The 17,746-nt window shown below is 33.3% G+C and overlaps 1 protein-coding gene across 3 annotated transcripts; it reads right to left on the bottom strand.

Annotated features, from left to right (window-relative positions):
• Positions 1–1,369: 1,369 nt before the first annotated feature.
• On the bottom strand, positions 1,370–10,074 carry LOC118049157 (probable helicase MAGATAMA 3). 3 transcript variants are annotated; one of them, XR_012169090.1, is made up of 9 exons: positions 9,935–10,074; positions 6,724–8,261; positions 5,465–5,644; positions 5,290–5,385; positions 5,042–5,210; positions 4,760–4,892; positions 2,886–4,652; positions 1,963–2,761; positions 1,370–1,857 (listed from the first exon to the last, which is right to left on the bottom strand). XR_012169090.1 is itself a non-coding variant. In XM_035059073.2 (8 exons), exons 2-8 carry the CDS (start codon positions 8,111–8,113, stop codon positions 2,348–2,350), a joined length of 4,146 nt encoding a protein of 1,381 aa, XP_034914964.1. In that variant the 5' UTR covers positions 8,114–8,261; positions 9,935–10,074; the 3' UTR covers positions 1,370–2,347. The 3 variants fall into 3 exon arrangements, 2 of the variants coding, with proteins under 2 accessions (XP_034914964.1, XP_073263467.1); XM_035059073.2 differs by having other exon boundaries at positions 1,370–2,761; positions 5,042–5,207; XM_073407366.1 differs by having other exon boundaries at positions 1,370–2,761.
• Between the last annotated feature and the right edge of the window lie 7,672 nt (positions 10,075–17,746).

Below are 17,746 nucleotides of genomic sequence, written 5' to 3' on the forward strand. Positions count from 1 at the left end.
CAAAAAATAAAAAAAATCAATAAAATTCAACACTAAATTATAAAACTTAAAGAGAAATATCAAGTAAAAAATACAAATAAACCCAATAAAAAGCCCAGCACGCCTAGGCTTAACCCCCCAGACGTACCTAAGCTAAGTTTTGTATTTTTATTTTTCAAGGAGAGGACAATGTATTTTTTTGAGAAAAAAAAAGTTGGTGGCAACCCAATTTCAGGCAACTAGAGGATTGGCAGGGATTAGTTTTTTGGTTGAAAAACTCAATTTTCAATCGTTTTATACCCAAAAACATCTAAAAAACATTATATGAACCTTGTCAAACCTATTTATTACCCAAAATAACCCAAACAAGAATCCAAAAGGCCAAAAATCAACATAAGATTAAAAACTTCACGAGTTCAGATCTATCATTTCAAGCGGTAGGAATGACAAAGAACAATTAGGTAAAACTCTCATTGTTGAATGAAACTTATTAACACCAAGATTGACATTTTTCACGGTCTAAATCGGTTTTAACTGTGACTTTCTCTTTCAACTCTCAAAATACAACGGCTTCTTTTTTCTCATATTAGAAATTAAAAAATAAAATAAAAAATAAAGATTTTAATCAATTTTTTTTAAAAAAACTAAAACTAAAAAATAAAAAAAAATATAAGAACCAAACAAAACTTTCCACATAAACTTTGACATGGACATCAATTTTTCATGCATTTTCAACTTTGATCCTCCGATCTTGTCCTTGTTAATAAATAAGAGCTAATTAACCATTAATTTGCCAACAAAAAGACTTATGAAAGAACATCTTTAATGATCAAAGTTAAAAAAAAATTTACTGTAGAGCCATTTCGCCATCAATTTAGCCAAAAGAAAAGTTATGATCTATTTAAAAGTATTATTGAGATTGTTATTCAAAATATTTTTTATTTAAAAATATATTAAAATATTTTTTAAGATTTATTTTAGACATTGGCATATCAAAATAATCCAAAAATATATATAAAAAAATTTAAACTTAAACATCAAAAAAATTTAAAAACATGGTTAGACAACACTACCAAAGAAGACTTTAATAAAAAAGAAAACAATTTTAACAACTATAGTAAAAAAAATCACCATTGCCATATGCCATGAACTGTGTATGACAAATGGCATGGGCACCTTTTAGAAACCGTTTGGAACTATGTTTCAGACAGATAATATTTTCTTATAAAAAATAAATTGAAAAGGATACCCACTTTTAGTGTTAATTAAATAAATGTTGTTATTACTTTTGAATTTGACTGTTTAAAAAACTCAAAAAACGTACACAAACGGCTCTTACTCCCTTAGTAAAATACAACTCTTTTTTTCTCAGAAAATAACTATCTCGCCAAAAACAGAAAAATAAAAAATTTACTACTTCCCTTTATGTTAACAACAAGATACATGCGATTACAAAGCTAAAACTGTATGTACAAAGTCAGTTGAAAATGCCTCTAGTATTGAATTTTTTAGATTTTTAGTTAAACAAATCCTATACTTTCCTTTTTTTTCCTATACAGAATTTTGCGAATCTCCCATCTGTTGCAGGCATACCTTACTTACCCTTCAGACGGCGTCCTAGTGCGCATTTGCACGCCAAAAAAATTAATGTACACAGCATCTTCCAAACGTAACCTCTTTTGTCGAAGCTCTGATACAGATAAAGAACCGAGGAGTCCATTGCAATAAGAGAGCTCCAAAAAGGGAGTTGCACAACTGTGAGCCTCCAACTCCCCAAATTGAAAGTAATTTCTCCATTTGCATGGGTTCCATTGCAAAACAGAGGCACCTCATTGCAACTTCGTATGCAAAAATCATCTCGATGCCACCAACCAATTCCTGGTATTCAAGCAAATCCAAAAGTATATGCAATGTACCCAGTGATCACCAGACGATAAGCTTAAATGAGACCAGATATTATGGCATCTAACAATAATTTCTCACCTTTGAACCAGGAAGCTGGTCCCTTGAGGGTATGATCTCCCACAACCTACCCAAAAGCACCCCCAACTCTTGTAGATATTGCAGGAATAAATTCGACCAAACAGATATGCTGCAAAAGCAATCATCTTGACTTGTTTATCATTTTACCTTCATCATTAGTGCAGCCACTTTTTTGTTTCACATTCTGTTCAGCAGTAGCAGCTGGCATAAGCAGCCTGAGTTGGGAGCTAGATCCGGATGAGTTTGGCAGGTGCGCATCAAAATGAGTAGCAAGGTTCAAAAGGCCTTTTCTGGCAATAGGAGACAGCATCACAAATTCAGGGATATATATATGGCAACGCTACCCCAAAGTTCAAAAAGAATTTGCGGGCAACTACCAACACTTCTATGAGTCCCTCTTTCCTACAATCGCTGAGGAACCCTGCTTCTTCTGTATACCATATTGCCAGGCATCTCTTGATTTATCACCTGATTGATCAAATTCATCTACCGAACTGTCCGTTGCTGGCTTAAAAGGCCTGTAACTCCCATTCCTGGAAATTACAGATGCACCTGAATTCTCATCATCCTCTGATGGCATCCTTGATTTGGATTCCATGTGCATATCAAATGATCTGTGTCTTCGTCCACCTGACTTCAAACCCCTTACATTGGAAGAACCTTTCCCCAGTACTCCTTTTGAAACTAAAAAATCTTTGGGGAGGGAGTCCATATTCATATAACAGTTTCTTGCTTTAGCATCAGAAATTAATGCAGCCCAGTCATCCGATCGCACAAGAGAGTTGGCATTCCCCATGACCTGTTGAGAAATCAAGTTCAGTAACTTGTTAGACACAGCTAGCATGACAAGCTAAAAAATGAAACGCCAAGGAAAAAAAAGGCGTGACAGAGAGTGCAGGTAAAAAACAAAAGACAAATCTTACCCATAGAGCCCTTCTGGCACGGGTGAGAGCAACATTCATTCGGCGGATATCAGCAACAAAGCCAACACCATGATTTGAGGCCCGTACACAAGACATAATAATGACATCACGCTCCTGGCCTTGGAAAGCATCGACGGTATTAATATAGATATCTTTCCCTTCTTCAGACTTTAAAACAGCTAAAAACTCTTGCTGGAGGCATTTCAACTGCAACTTATATGGAGTTATTATGCCAACCGAGATTCTTCCCATGCCCAAGGATTTTAAAGATTTCTGAAGATGCTCATACAACTGAAGACAAAATTGTGCTTCATGAACGTTCTGATACGATACTGATCCACCTCTGTGTGACTCCCGCCCATGAGTAACATCATAGAATAGATAAGGTCTAAGTAAAGGGTCCTTGTAGTATGTTTCATCAGGTAAATTAGCAACACTTTCACTGTCAGTGAGACGTCCTTGGTAAAAGTACCGTGAAGGGAAATCTCGTATTTGAGGATGCATCCTATATTGTACAGATAATAACATTGTTGGGCACCCTGCTTGCTGAAACCTTTCGAAAAGACTTCTACTGTATAACAATGTTCCAGCTGCCTTACTGATAACTGTTGCAGGAAGCTGCTGAGGGTCGCCAACAAGAACGCACCTTGCAGCACCAAGTGCGAGTGGAGGAAGAGCAGCAACTTCGCTGGCTTGAGCTGCCTCATCAATAACTACCATATCAAAACCATGAGTGAGCCGAGAGAACAGCTTGCGACCACTGCTTGAGACAGTAGTGAAAACAATCTCAGCCTCATTGGCAAAACTTGCCTCGAGACTAGCACGGGCTTCTTCCAGATTAAAATTGCTACCAGCACGAAATCTGGGTTCTAAAATGAGAAGGCGAGAGATCTCAACTAGAACTTTATCCCTGCTTTCAACAGCAGCTGCAAGGTTCTGAAGTAATGCATCTCGGTTTTGGTCCCTAGCAATGAGAATATCAGGATCAACACCAACAGATCCTTGGGAACGGCCGTCCACTGCTGCAACATTAAGCTTATTTTGAAGGTCAGCAATGTGTGCCGAGAAATGAGCTTCCTGAGCTCTTAAATCTTGCATCCATTTTGAAATTTCTTCGCGGCTCTTGATTAAAAGTTGTTCAGTTCTCCGCTCAACAGAAACTGCCTGAGCAGCACGTGATTGTGAATCAACCCCAACTCTGGCCACATCAGGCCTGTAAACTTTCATCTCACCATCAATAAATCCACGATCAAGAACACGTGCAAGAAGTTCATCAGTTGCAGCGTTAGAAGGAGCACAGACTAACATTCTGGGCTTTGGACAGAGTTTTGAAAGGGAGCGGAAGAGATTCTGGTCCATGTTATGAAGAACTTCTTCAATTGACCCCATAGCAATATTGTCAGGATTGCTTTCATTGGCATGCTTATAACTCTGTGGTGCCAGTTTCTTAAGCAATGAGGTATAGTAATGCTGATACTGAACCAGATGGATGACATTTAGCATTCCCCAGACTGTATGTGTCTTACCTGTCCCTGGAGGCCCTTGTACAAGAGTAAAGGGCCACGGCTCTTGCCTCTTAGTTACCCCACTACTTGTACCAGCAGCAGTATGCATTGCAGCCCACTGGATAGCAGCCAGCTGGGGTACATTGAATGTCCTACGCAAATGGTCAACAAAATTCTGTGTAAAGCATTCAGGCATGGCTGGGGTCTGCTGCTCATATTTTGGGAAGTGATCTGGACTGGGCTTTAGGATTGCAGTTTGCATCTACCAGGATGGAAATAAAACCTTTAGTTTCCTGTGTTTAAAGGCTTATGTATTGAATATGAAGCAAAGACAAAACTTGGGTATTCATAAAGAGAAAATTTTGTTACCTGTAAATTAAGACGGCAAAATGCATGCAAAGCAACATACTCCCGCTGGGTGGTTGCAAGCGAACCAAGGACAGTCAAATACCAGGTGCCTCTGGGTTGAAATTTCCTCAAAATATGATCCTCATCAGCCTTTCTGGTGAAGAAAAAAACATAGAACAAGCAAGCAAATAAAAATTATGAAATACAGAGAAAAAACTCTGATAAGATAAAGAATTCTGGTGACTTAAAATCATTCAAAGCAAGCATAAATACCACAAAACAAATTGAGATTTCAGAAATAACCTGTGAGGATCATAGGAGTCCCCTACATAAAAGTGAAGGATTGCACCAGGAGGATCACGAGAATCCAAAGGGATGTGTCTTCTAACAGTGCCAGCCACATGTCCACTGATCTCAGGCTCTTCTTCATCTTCATTTGATGACGAGGAGTTGTTTCTCTTGGATCTTACTGCTTGACATGATGAAAAATAATCTTTGCATATCAGAAAACCAAAATGCACTTCTGTCAATTCAACCAAGTCATAACAAACCTATTCCAGCCCTTTGAGTAGAAAGAACTGCAACATCACCCTCCTTGAATGTCCACTTGCACTCATTTACTGGAAGAACAATGACATCATACCATCCTGTGGTCACAAGTATTTTTCAATCAGTCAATAAAACAGGACAGATATACACCACTACACTAATAATTTGACACGATACCTCTTTCCCGCCTTTCAATGCTCTTTATACGAACCATAACGTGTGCATTGGTTTCAGCTGACTCCTCCCAGGTGCTGTAAAGTTGTGCTCGGCATTCCTCAAAAAGCAAAGGTTCAAATACTTTTACATATTCTTCCACAGACTCAAAGTGACCAGGAACACATTGGAGCTCAGAGTCCTCTGGTGCACAGAAATAAAACAAAATAAGATTCAAATAATACAGGGGCCAAAAAACACATGGAAAAAGAACACAGCTCTCAGAAAAAATATATGGAAAGAATCAACATCCACGTATTTTCTCAATGGATATATACAAGGTGGTTAAATAGGAAGTAGCCGCATAGAATCAGTAAAAAAATATGTTTAACGTTTTGATCACCTCCTAGGAATACATAAATTGGCAAGCAAACCTCTATCAAACTTGTTTGCTTCTATTTAGAAAAATTATGAGAATAGCAAACAAGAAAGAAAAAAATGCACGTGCAGCCCTGCCAAAAAGGAAAGAAAAAGATGGTGGCTGTAAATTTAAATGGCAATAACTCAATAAACCACAAGTTTATTCCATCCAAGAGGCTCTCCAACAGTTGGACCTCGCAAGCCAACCACACAAAGCCATTAAATCTCTTCTAGTATGCATGGCCCAGGCCCCAAGCAATACAAACATCAGCTTTTACTTATTAAGGAGGAGCACAAAAAAAACCCTAGCTGATCCACAATTTTCTACTGTGAGAGAGAAACTGGAAGATGATGCAAAATCCACATGGCCAAATATTCCAAACTAGTAAAAAAAATATAAGAAACAAAATCGGAGATGAAACTAATTTGTCCAGATTTTATGAGTTACTGACTAGCAAACTCTTCTGGATACATCACTAATCTGTCCTCTACTATTTGTACTTCTGACCCCCTCCTAAATACTTGAAACAGATGCAAAATGCATCTCTATTGTGAGAGAGAAACTGGAAGATGATACAAAATCCACATGGCCAAATATTCCAAACTAGTAAAGAAAATATAGGAAACAAATCCAGAGATGAAACTAATTTGTCCAGCTTTATGAGCTACTGACTTGCAAACTCTTCTGGATACATCTCTAATATGTCCTCTACTATTTGTACTTCTGGCCCCCTCTTAAAGACTTGAAACAGATGCAAAATGCAGGTCCTAAGTTCCATCTCTTCAGCCCAAAAACCAAACAACAGTCACAGATAATGCATATAGCCATACACATGAATGGATATGTATATTTTGTTTCATACCTGGGCGATGCCAAAACTTCTCATTAGTCACTTCCCGTATGAGACGCTCCACTGATGTGTCCTGATATGGGGTACTGGCTACAGTTGGCTTTTTCACAGGAAGGTATTTCTTGTTTCCCAACTTTGAATCTATGGAACTTTGGCTGGTAAGAGCAGGCTTCCTGTTAGAGAATTGTGAATTTTTTGGCTGCCTTAAATCAGCAGGATGCTTCCACAAACTCTCGGCAGGCTGTCTCCATGAATTCTGTTTTGAGATAGGTGGCAGGTGTGAGTCTACAGAAAAATCAGAGTCGCCATTCACTTTCCTATTCTTAGCTGGTTGTACAGAATTTACATTGCCAGTACATTCAGATTTGGGTAGACAAGACTCCACAGAATTGCCACCACCATTACATGGCAGATCAGCTTGTTTCTGATCCTTAATTATAGGATGGCTAGGCCTTTCTCCAACACGTTCAGCAGGTGGAGGACCATTACGAACGTCCTTCACAATACGAGTGACAGTTGGCTGCCTTCTTGGTGTTGAACTTTTCATGCTTCCAGCTTGCTTGGCTTCATCTATATTAATCAACATGGTCTGTCTATTACGCTTTTTACCCAGCATTGCTTCTTTGTGTTGGTCTATCTTCCTCTTTCCCAGATTATTTGAAGACTTAAGTGCATGGCTTGCTTCCATACCTCTAACTTCACATTGTTTTGAGACTGAGGCAATTTCCTCCTGACCATCCATTGATACATCACCATTTGCATTGCCATTTGAAGTTCGACTATTGTTACTTCTATGATCATTCTGACCTTGATCCAGTCCAAGTGAAACACGGCCACTGCTTTCAGCATTGGCATTATCAATAACCTTAACACAGCTAGAAACATTCATGGAAACTGTACCAGAAGTACAGCCTTCTAGTTCAGACTTTATTTGATCTTGAGAAGCTTTGCCCTGTTCGCACATACTACTGCCAGCACATGCATCAGCAGAGCCCTCTGCATCAGACCACTCACCTTCTTCTCTTTCAATGGCATTAATGCCTGCAGAACCAGAAACTAGAGATGGTGCTTCTTTCTTATCATCATCAGTAATTGTTTTTGCTGGTGATGCAAACTTGGGATTCTGATCCTCAGCCATCTTCCTTTCAAAACCCATTTCAGGGCCATAAGCAACCTTGGGTCGAACAAAAGGCTGAAAACCAGATACAGATGATGCATGTGAAAAGGCATGATTATTGTTTAATCCTTTGGGGCCCATTGATGCTACAAATAAGTCAGAATGGTGGGGATTTGCAGAAGGAAGTGCCTTGTGTGGCTGCAAGCATATAACATGATCGGTCTCCTCATCATCCTCAGCTGGGGTTTCATTAAGATCAAATACTAACCTTCCTCGAGAACCCATTTCATGTGTAAATGCATACAAACTGAATCTTCTACACGAGAATATCTAATTACTTGAATATTTGTTTTCTTATCAAAGAATGTCCACCTTAAAGACATAAAAAGTCCCTTTACAAGTTGGTCAAAAGAGATGTACACGCACTGGATATCTGCAAATCAGATTCACAAAAAAATAAAATAAATAAAAAAGAAAGAAACAATAAGGAAAACATGCAAGTACAAAGAACAGGTGTGATGGACAACCTTCCTAATATTAAAAAACCATGTCAACCTAAAAGCTTGAGCTTTCAATTTAAACTTGATGAATGATTTTATATTACTCTCTGACACACATTCTCAAGTAAAAGTCATTAAGATTTGAAACTTGCACAAGCCCACCACTACCATGTGTTGAGATTCGATATTGATATTTTAATTACTTGGTTATTAAAGCTCTGATACCATGTTAAACAGTCATCTCACTCAAAACCTCAAGCAAGCTTTTGGGTGGAGTCTAATGAATGGTTTTATATTAATCTCTAACACCTAATAGACCCACAACTCATTGGTAAAAGGACTTGTGCTAAGGAGCACCCTCCGGTCAGGAATTGGGCCTCACAATCACCAGCCAAGGTGTATTTCTCTCATGCCTAATGATGGTATAGGTGGAACACTCATATTCAAATCCTTCTATTCTGACATCATCAGAAACAAACTTCCCAGTAAAAAGTAAAGACTTGTATAGAATATGCATATGCAATGTTAATCCCATCAATATGCACCCAACACAATTGCTTCCACTCAGATTTATTAATGCCAGAAAACCTAGCAGTCTCAACACGAAATCCAAGTCTCAAATAAACATATGAAAGCAATCACATTCCATGACCAAATTAGAACACGATGCAAGGCATAAAGCACCCAAGGCCTCAAGCCTAAAGAAGGTAGTACAAAGGGAGCGAGCAAGGATTTTCTTTATACTTGCTAACCACACCTATATTATTACTCATGAAAACAAATCCCCCGATCTATATTTATAAGCACATATGCACATACATACAAAAAATCATGCCATGCTTATCACAACAGGCTCTTGCTCTTTACAATACAAAATTGATTATATTAATCCTATTTAAGAACAAACGCAACTCTAAAAGAAATCAGATGCTGCATAATCGTATCACAAAAAGAAATAACAAAATCAATTCACATAGACACAATCTAACATTCAAGGAGGCTTTCATATTACGAATTTATAAAATCCCAACAATGTCATTTCACAAAACCAATTTTTAAATAATTATTATTATTATCAAAGCCCCACACCAGACTATAAACCAAATCTTATAAAACACCACCAAAAAAAAATTAAAAATCCTCCATTCCTTCACAGAGACAACACAACAGCATTCACTCGCTGCTTTTTGATTAAATGGAATCACAAATCAAACCAGATCCAAAACCCCTAATTTCTTTGACTAATCAACTAATAACCCAAATCCCTAACTTAATTCTAAAAGCAATATCTAGGGTTTCAATAACCAAACGAACTAATCGCTCCACGAAACAGCATCAGACCAATCATTACTTCGATTACCGCTCTTAACCTCCACAAATCAATCCTTATTAGCTCTCGCATAAATCCCCTAGTCAAACAAGCGATTTATTATTTTATTCTAATTATAATCTCAATCTCAATTTTGAATTTCCTTCTTGTTCTTTGGTTCCAAAGATAAAATACCACTTCGAACAATAAAAAAAACAACAAATTAAAAAATAAATTAAATTAATATAAGTTAAAAATGGATAACTGAAGTTGAGAGAGATATTGTTTTTTTTTTACCTATTAGGAGCTGCTTTTGAATCTAACAAATAGTGTAGAGAGGGAGGCTGGCTATATAGAGAGAAAGCAAGCGCTTCAGAGCGAACGCAAAAATATGAGAAAAGATGGCCTGTGGTTGTGGCTTTATATAGAAATAACGAGACCCCTCTAACCGGCCGGTTTTTTCTCTGTTCATCAATAGTTTATTCCATAATACACATTTTTTTAATTATTATTTTTTTTTATCATTTCAATGCAATCATATTTACGAGAAATGCCCTTGTTTCCATTTATTTACTTGGGATCGAGAATGATGGATGAGGGGTAATACGGGTATTCGGTAATTAATAGTTTTGGCAGGTAGGTTGTTTGCGTGGATAACACTTACACGGAAGAATCTTGTGCTTGAGCCAATAATGGACGTCGGTTCCGTGGCTAAGTGGGGCCTGGTGATTGCCACGTCTATATAGGGGCATCCATGGGTCTGATTGGCTATGTCTGTGAACTTTATAAGCGTAAAATGTGACCCGTATTAAGATGGAAACGTTGGATTTTTGTTATTATTAATTAATGAGATTTGAAGGGTACTTTAGGTGTGCTGATTTGAAATAGGAGAGAGAAACTAATAACCCACGTGCGCCGAAAGAAGAGGGAATGCACAGTCCAGTCATTTTGACAATTTCATTTGCTGAGGTCAGGACTTAGGATGTGTGTTTTCTCGAAATTGTCAATAGGGCATTGGAGAGTGTATTGCACGGTTGATAGGTGTGTGTGGGGAAGCACTGGGTTTTTGTTCGTATTTAGGAAGGAACGCTTCTCATTGAGATTTCTGTTGCTATCTGCAACTTGTTCGTTACTTGAAAATTTATTGAAAATTTCACTTTTAGCCGAGCGTGTGTTATGGAGTTGTCATGATCCGTGAGATGACAAAATAAAATGAACCGCAATGCACATAAGCCCCAGACGGGATGTGGCTAAGATGAGAACCAAGGGCCATTTCTCCGGATTAATTAGTATGTTTTTGTTTTTATGGGCAAACCCTTGTTTAAAAATTGTTTTTAAACTGTTTTTATTTAAAAAATATTAATTTTATATTTTTTATAATTTTGATATACTAATATTAAAAAATATATTTTAATAATGTCTGATCAAAAATATTCATATATATCAAATTACTAAGCACACTTAAAATATACCAATTAATCTTTAATAGATCAAATTGGAGATGACTCAAATTAAGGAATAATACTGCTTGTTCAGAGTTCGAGGAGATATCCTCCAGGCTTATATTATTCTATTATATTTATTAATTATTTGACTTGTGCTATATTGCAAGTTAAATATTTTTTTTAAATCAAAAAATTAAATATTTAAGCTTTTTTTAATATATTTTTTTACATAAAAATCCTAAGTGTAAATCAAAAGGTTTATACATATATTTAATTAAATAAATCAAGAATCATTTATTTTAATGAATAAAAATAAAAGGTAATTAACAATAACTAAAGACAAAATTGAAAAAATAAATGAATGTAATCAAAATATTTAATCTCATAATACAAGTATTTATTCAAATGTATTTAATAACTTTGTTTGTTAATTAATTTATTTATTTAATTAAATAACAATAAAAAAAAAGTACATACATGAAATCCATTAAAAAAATTCAATGGAAAATACAATACTATACATATCAGAAAAATTATCCAAAAATAAATATGTTGTATTTTTTAAAATGAATTTTATTTTTCAAAGGGGAAAAAATAATTTTGCTATTCCTTGATAAATTTGAAGGATACCCTTCAATTCAACCACAAAATAATGAAATCACCGGGAAAAAAAAAAACGAACAATGAAATGTAAAAACGTGAACAATGTTTTTGCTAAAACGACTCTCCCACAACTGTTGGAGTTTTTCTATAATATTTAATTAGCTTCACTCTGAGATTTCATGATTTGATTTACATCCTGAAATGGGTTTGTTAAGAAATGATCTGGGACACGCAATACAAATTTGGGCCTCGTTTGTTTTTTTTGAAAAACTGATTTCTGGAAACAGTTTCTAAATTTTTCTGTGTTTGTTTGTCATTAAAAAAGTTGGTCAACGGAAAATACTTTTTGGTTAACGGAAAATACTTTCCAGTCAATTTAGTCAATGAAAAATTTGGTTTGGTTTTTTAGGAAAAGTGTTTTCCCTTTAGCTGTGTTTGTTTTCCAGAAAATGATTTCTGAAAAATCACTTTCCAAACTTTTTTGTGTTTGTTTGCCATTAAAAAAGTTAGTCAATGAAAAACACTTTCTAGTAAAAGAAAAATTTGGCTTGGTTTTCCGGAGGAAAGTGTTTTCCTAAAAAATTTGAGGGAAAGCACTTTGCCGGAAATTGTGAAAAATTTAGAAATGTCATTATTTGTTGATTATATCAAATTTGATCCTCAAACTTTTGATCACTATATATATTTTGTTTCTAATATTTATTTTCAATTTCATCTCTTAAAATTTTATTTTTATATTAATTTTGGTCCTTATTTTTATAATTGTTATTTGTTTTTTTCTTATCATTTTTTTTATTGAAATTTTTATCTATAAGATTTGATCCTCATTCTTTTGATTGATTACTTATTTTATTTGAAATAATTTATGAAATGTTGATTATTATTATTTTAATTTATTCATCTTTTATTTTTTTTTTTTTAGATTTGATCTCTATTATTTTGATTATTATTTATTTTATTTGAGATAGTTTATGAAATTATATTTTTTTTTTCAATTTCATTCTCCATTCAACTTTTTAATTTGTAAGATTTGTTTCTTATTATTTTAATAAACTTGAGAAAAATAAAATGTTAATAAGTTATTTTCCAGCTCATTTCCATGACATAACCAAACACTGGAAAGTGTTTTCCAGCTTATTTTCCATTACACTATCAAATATCGGAAAATACTTTATCGGAATTCACTTTCCTCATAATTTATTTTCCAAAAAAAAAACTATTTTTCAGCAAACAAACGGGGCCTTGAGGTACATTTGAATTCCGCCACCCCCCGCACCCCTAAAAAAAAAAAAAAACCCACTACGAACTTCTTATGGTCACTGGTGCGGTGGGCGTGTATAAAATAAATAAATTTCCATACATTGGTTTTTTCTTGGCACCAACATATTGACATGATTTTTAAAACACTTATTCTAGGAGTATAATTAAAAAAATATTTTTAGAATATAAAATCATGGAACTAAGGGCAAGGTTATTATTTTACTGTGATATAATATATACGGGGCTAGATTTATCGTTGCTCGAATTTTGCATGGTAAATTATTGCTTTAGCTTTCCAGTGCGACATTGGATCCGTCTGGTTGTGATTTTTCATTGGTGTTGCGTGTATACAAGACAAAACAGTCCTAGGTCTCTTCACCTTTTTTTTTTTTTTTTCTCCTCTCTCTCTTTTTTTTTTTTTTATCTTTGACAATATATAAATGTGTCACTTCTTTTATTTTTTATATTTAATCTCATTATCATTCTTTTAATTATTATTTATTTTATTTTTAATATTTTTTTATTGAAGTTTTTCTTCAATTTCACCCCTTATTATTTGATTTTATTTATTTTTTATATAAAATATAATCTCCGTTCTTTCGATTGATATTTGTTTTTTTTTTTTTCTAATTAAATTTTGTTTTTTAATTTCATCAATTTGTATTTATTGATTTAAATTTTTGTCGTGTTATTTTTTAGAGTTTTCCTTTTATAGGGTTGGCTTTAAGCTCATTACTAGAATCACGAGTTTTAAAAGTTAACACTTGTTGATTTTGTTTTTTTTTTTTCATGTTTTTCTTTTTTTTAAAAAAATTAATTTTTTCATTCAAAATTTGATTTATTGAGATATGGTCTTTATTTTTTTTTCCTCGCTCTCATTTAATAGGGTTATCACAATCTTATTCTCATGATTTCAAGACTAGTAGGTTAATTTAGGTTGATTTGAATATTTTTTTAATTATATATTTTTTAATTCTGCTCTTCAAGATTAGATTGTTTGATACTTGAGTTTTTAAATTTTATTTATTTACTTTCAACGATTCTCATGGTATTATGCTGTTAATTTTTTTCTATTAATTTATTTATTATATTTTTTATTTTTTGTATTTATATTATTTAAATTAGCTAAACTTATTAAATATATTCAAATCAACAGGGTCTTAATTTTTCTTTTTTAAAAAAACGCCTATATCACCTTAACATCTTTTTTACGTTGAAAAGACAAAAGGATAGGTACATGATGTAATTTGCGGAACACAATCTATTACGTGGCACTAATCTTCATAATGAAAGAGAATAGTTATCCCTGTAGTGTAGGTTTTTGGATCATATTTATCCTTATAATTTCGTTTTGTTCATTATTTTTCTTGTATTTGCAAATATAAGCAAATTCTTGATATAATGTTCAAACTAAAATCGAAATCACAGGGGCAAATACATCTAAAATTCATTTTATATATGAATACGTTAAAACAATTTAAAATTGTTAAAAAAGTAATTTAAAACTCAGAAAAATCAAAAACTTTTTAAAATATGACAATACCTTCTTTTCAATGCGTTTGTTAAAAGTTAAAGCTAAAGGAGATGCTTTCAGGGTAATATTTCTTAAATCGGTAATTGGGGCTGGGGGATATGATCCAGGAGCTATATAATAATATTAAATTGCATTGAATTATAAGATAATTACCAATTAATCTTTTTTAAAAATAAGTAATAAAAAATATTATTAAAAAAAAAAACAAAGAAAATTTATCAAAAATCTCACCGAATGAAAAACTTAACATCCTTCATTAAAAACAAAACACTAAAAGATATTAATAAATAAAAAAAGTTTGAGCAACGCTCCAGTCATTAAACTTTTTGTAAGTGTTCGAGTGGTTTTAAAAATTATTTTCAGAAAAAAATAAAATTAATTCATAGTATTTTAAAGAAACAAAATTAAAAATATATCACCTATTAAAAATTTAAAATCTTCTTAACAAACTTACATGTTAAAAAAAATCTACACTCATTTATTAATATTTTTATTTTGAATTTAATTTTGAAAAAAAAATGATGTTTTTATTTTCTAAAAATTATATTTTACAGGCATCATTATTTTTTTAAAACACTGTTTACACAGCGTCTCCAAAAGGTTTCTTACGGTGAAAAAAGTTTCAACCACAAAGAAGGGCTGGTGAGCACTAGAGAAGATTTAAGCTGTTGGCATGACTAATGCCATAATATTGTTTGGTGATGGCGCAGTGGTAGGTGAGCATTTATAAAAAGATTTTTAAACTCAATAAAAACATGCTACGAGAGCAAACGAATAAACAACTAGTAAAAGGGTCCTGGCGGGGATTGGAGGCTCCAGTTTAGCTGGCCCTAAACCTTCTCAACCCAACTCGGAAGAGTTGACTCGGTCAGTAATTGCAAGTTTGCAAAGTCAATACCCATAATCACACTGAAAGAAATTGTTTGTATCATTGCAAGTGAGCTTGGAAATGGGAGTAAAGCAATGCATCCACTAATTCCTTCGCCTCTCTGTGGTGTGCTCCAATTGGTCAAGCTAAGCCAAAGACTTTCCAATTGTCAAAAAAGGTCAATTTAGCGTGGAGAATCATGGTTCGTACTAAAAGAAATATCTATTTTAAGTTTAAATTATTAAATAAAATTTAAAAATAAAATTTATATTATTTTTTAATATATTTTTTTTAAGTAAAACTTCTTTATGCTTGAAACTTCCACATATTTATATTAATTTATATTTAATTTTTATAAAATAAGTTGAGATAGTAAAATTCAAACTTGTGGCCGCTTAATCATTAAAACTCTGATATCATATCAAAAAACCATCTCAATTTAATAATTTAAATTATTAAATAAAAATTTAATATATAATTTTAATTATTCTTTGCCTACCATTAAACTTTAAATAACAAGTATCCAAAAGGAAGGGTAAATTTATATTCAATTCAACTCCACGACGGTCATTTTTTATTTATTTATTTTTATTTAGTCAAACTGGATTGTAGGTGAAATAGTGTTTTTCTTTTTCTTATTTGTTCTTGCTTTCCTCCCTTCCTTTCATCACCGCGTGTTGTTGTTTCTAGCTGAAATGTCTGATTGAGAATCCATACGGGCATAATTCTGGTTTTAAAGTTCCAATCGTGGATGTTGTTGTACCTATAACTCTTAGAAACTTCTATTCCAAGTTATTTTTTAATCAAAATAAGTGAAGCGTCCTGATATATTTATTTAATCGGCTAATAACAATTCTGTGTCATAGCAACAGTCCATGTCGCATTGCAATACATGTTTTTAATCGATTTATAACCATTGATAATAAATTGTTCATGAAAACTCAATTAAAATTAGTGTTTTATTATTAAAAATTTTAAATGGATATGAACACAATTCAATTATATTTCTAATTTTTTTTTTAATTTTTGATCACACAAAATATGAATATATTATTTTTTATATATTTTTAACTTGTTTTAACAATTATAAAATATATTTTTCTGAAAAAATAATTTTTAGTTAAAAATACCGTGTTGGTAAAATAAACAAGAAGTATATTAATATAAAAATTTATTTTCATGAATAAAATCTCAAAACAATTATATTTCTTGAGTTTAACAATAATACCATAAATTTTCCTAGACCTATATATATCTTTCTATAAATATGTTGTAACTTAACCTCCCTAATCCTAGCTAACAATTCTGGAGCTCTTAAAATCAAAGAAAAGTTAGCATCAACCTCGACAGTCTGATTAAAAACAAGATTAACCAATAAAGATTGTGACTCCAAGATAAGCCGACGGAATCCAAGCGATGTAATTAACTCATTAAAAATATTTAGAAATGTAATAGTGTTATTTTTTATTTTATATATATATATATATATTTTACATTGCCATATTAAAATAAAAAAAATATATTCAAATTTCATTGAAACTACAGTGTCTAAAAAGCCCTTACAGATCGCAATGCAATGTATTACGAGTGCACAAGTGTCCCCGTGGATTAATGATGTGTTTAAAAACATGATGTATGTGTTTTTAAATTTTTTTTTATTTTAATTAATTTTTTTTAAAATTTTCATTATTTTTCATATGTTAATATCAAAAATAATTTTTTAAAAATAAAAAAATTATTTTAATATATTTTAAAATAAAAAATACTTTAAAAAACAATAATTACCCACCAAACACCTAATTTAATATCTACGCAGACCTCGTAAGCTCCATGGGCTCAGAGGATGTCCACTGGCCATTGCATCCTCACCGACGTTGATCTTTTGTGGAACAATCTCCAACTTCTTGCGGCAACATATCAACTAGGAAGCAAATGTCTTATTTATTTCAAAAAGTTCAACGTCCTCAAGTTTTAAACCAGAAGCCTTCGCTGCAGCTGGCATCACAACAACCAGGCTTACACCCATGATGGCAGGATTCGCACCAACAATAGCATATGTCCTGAATACACCAAAAATGGGTGGTCCCTTGCGCACAGCAACACTTCATTTCATGAGCAACACAACCCCAGCGTCATCACTGATTTGCCCAGAATTCCCAGCAGTGCTGATCCCATATTTCTTAAACACGAGCTTTAATTTTCCCAGACCTGCTATTGGCGGCAGTGGATGGGGGAGATGGTGATGCCATGACTGCTTCAGTTGGAAGATTTGGGCCTGCGTTGTTTTTTCTAGATCGTCAGTGGTTATGGTTTTTTTGTTGAAGATGGGGACAATGGTCTTGGCGTAGCTGTGGGTATGGTGGAGCTGTGTCTGGTTTTGCTGGTAGTGGCTGGGTTAT

This window comes from Populus alba, chromosome 2 (genome assembly GCF_005239225.2).
Source record: "Populus alba chromosome 2, ASM523922v2, whole genome shotgun sequence".
NCBI classification, from domain to species: Eukaryota; Viridiplantae; Streptophyta; class Magnoliopsida; order Malpighiales; family Salicaceae; genus Populus; species Populus alba.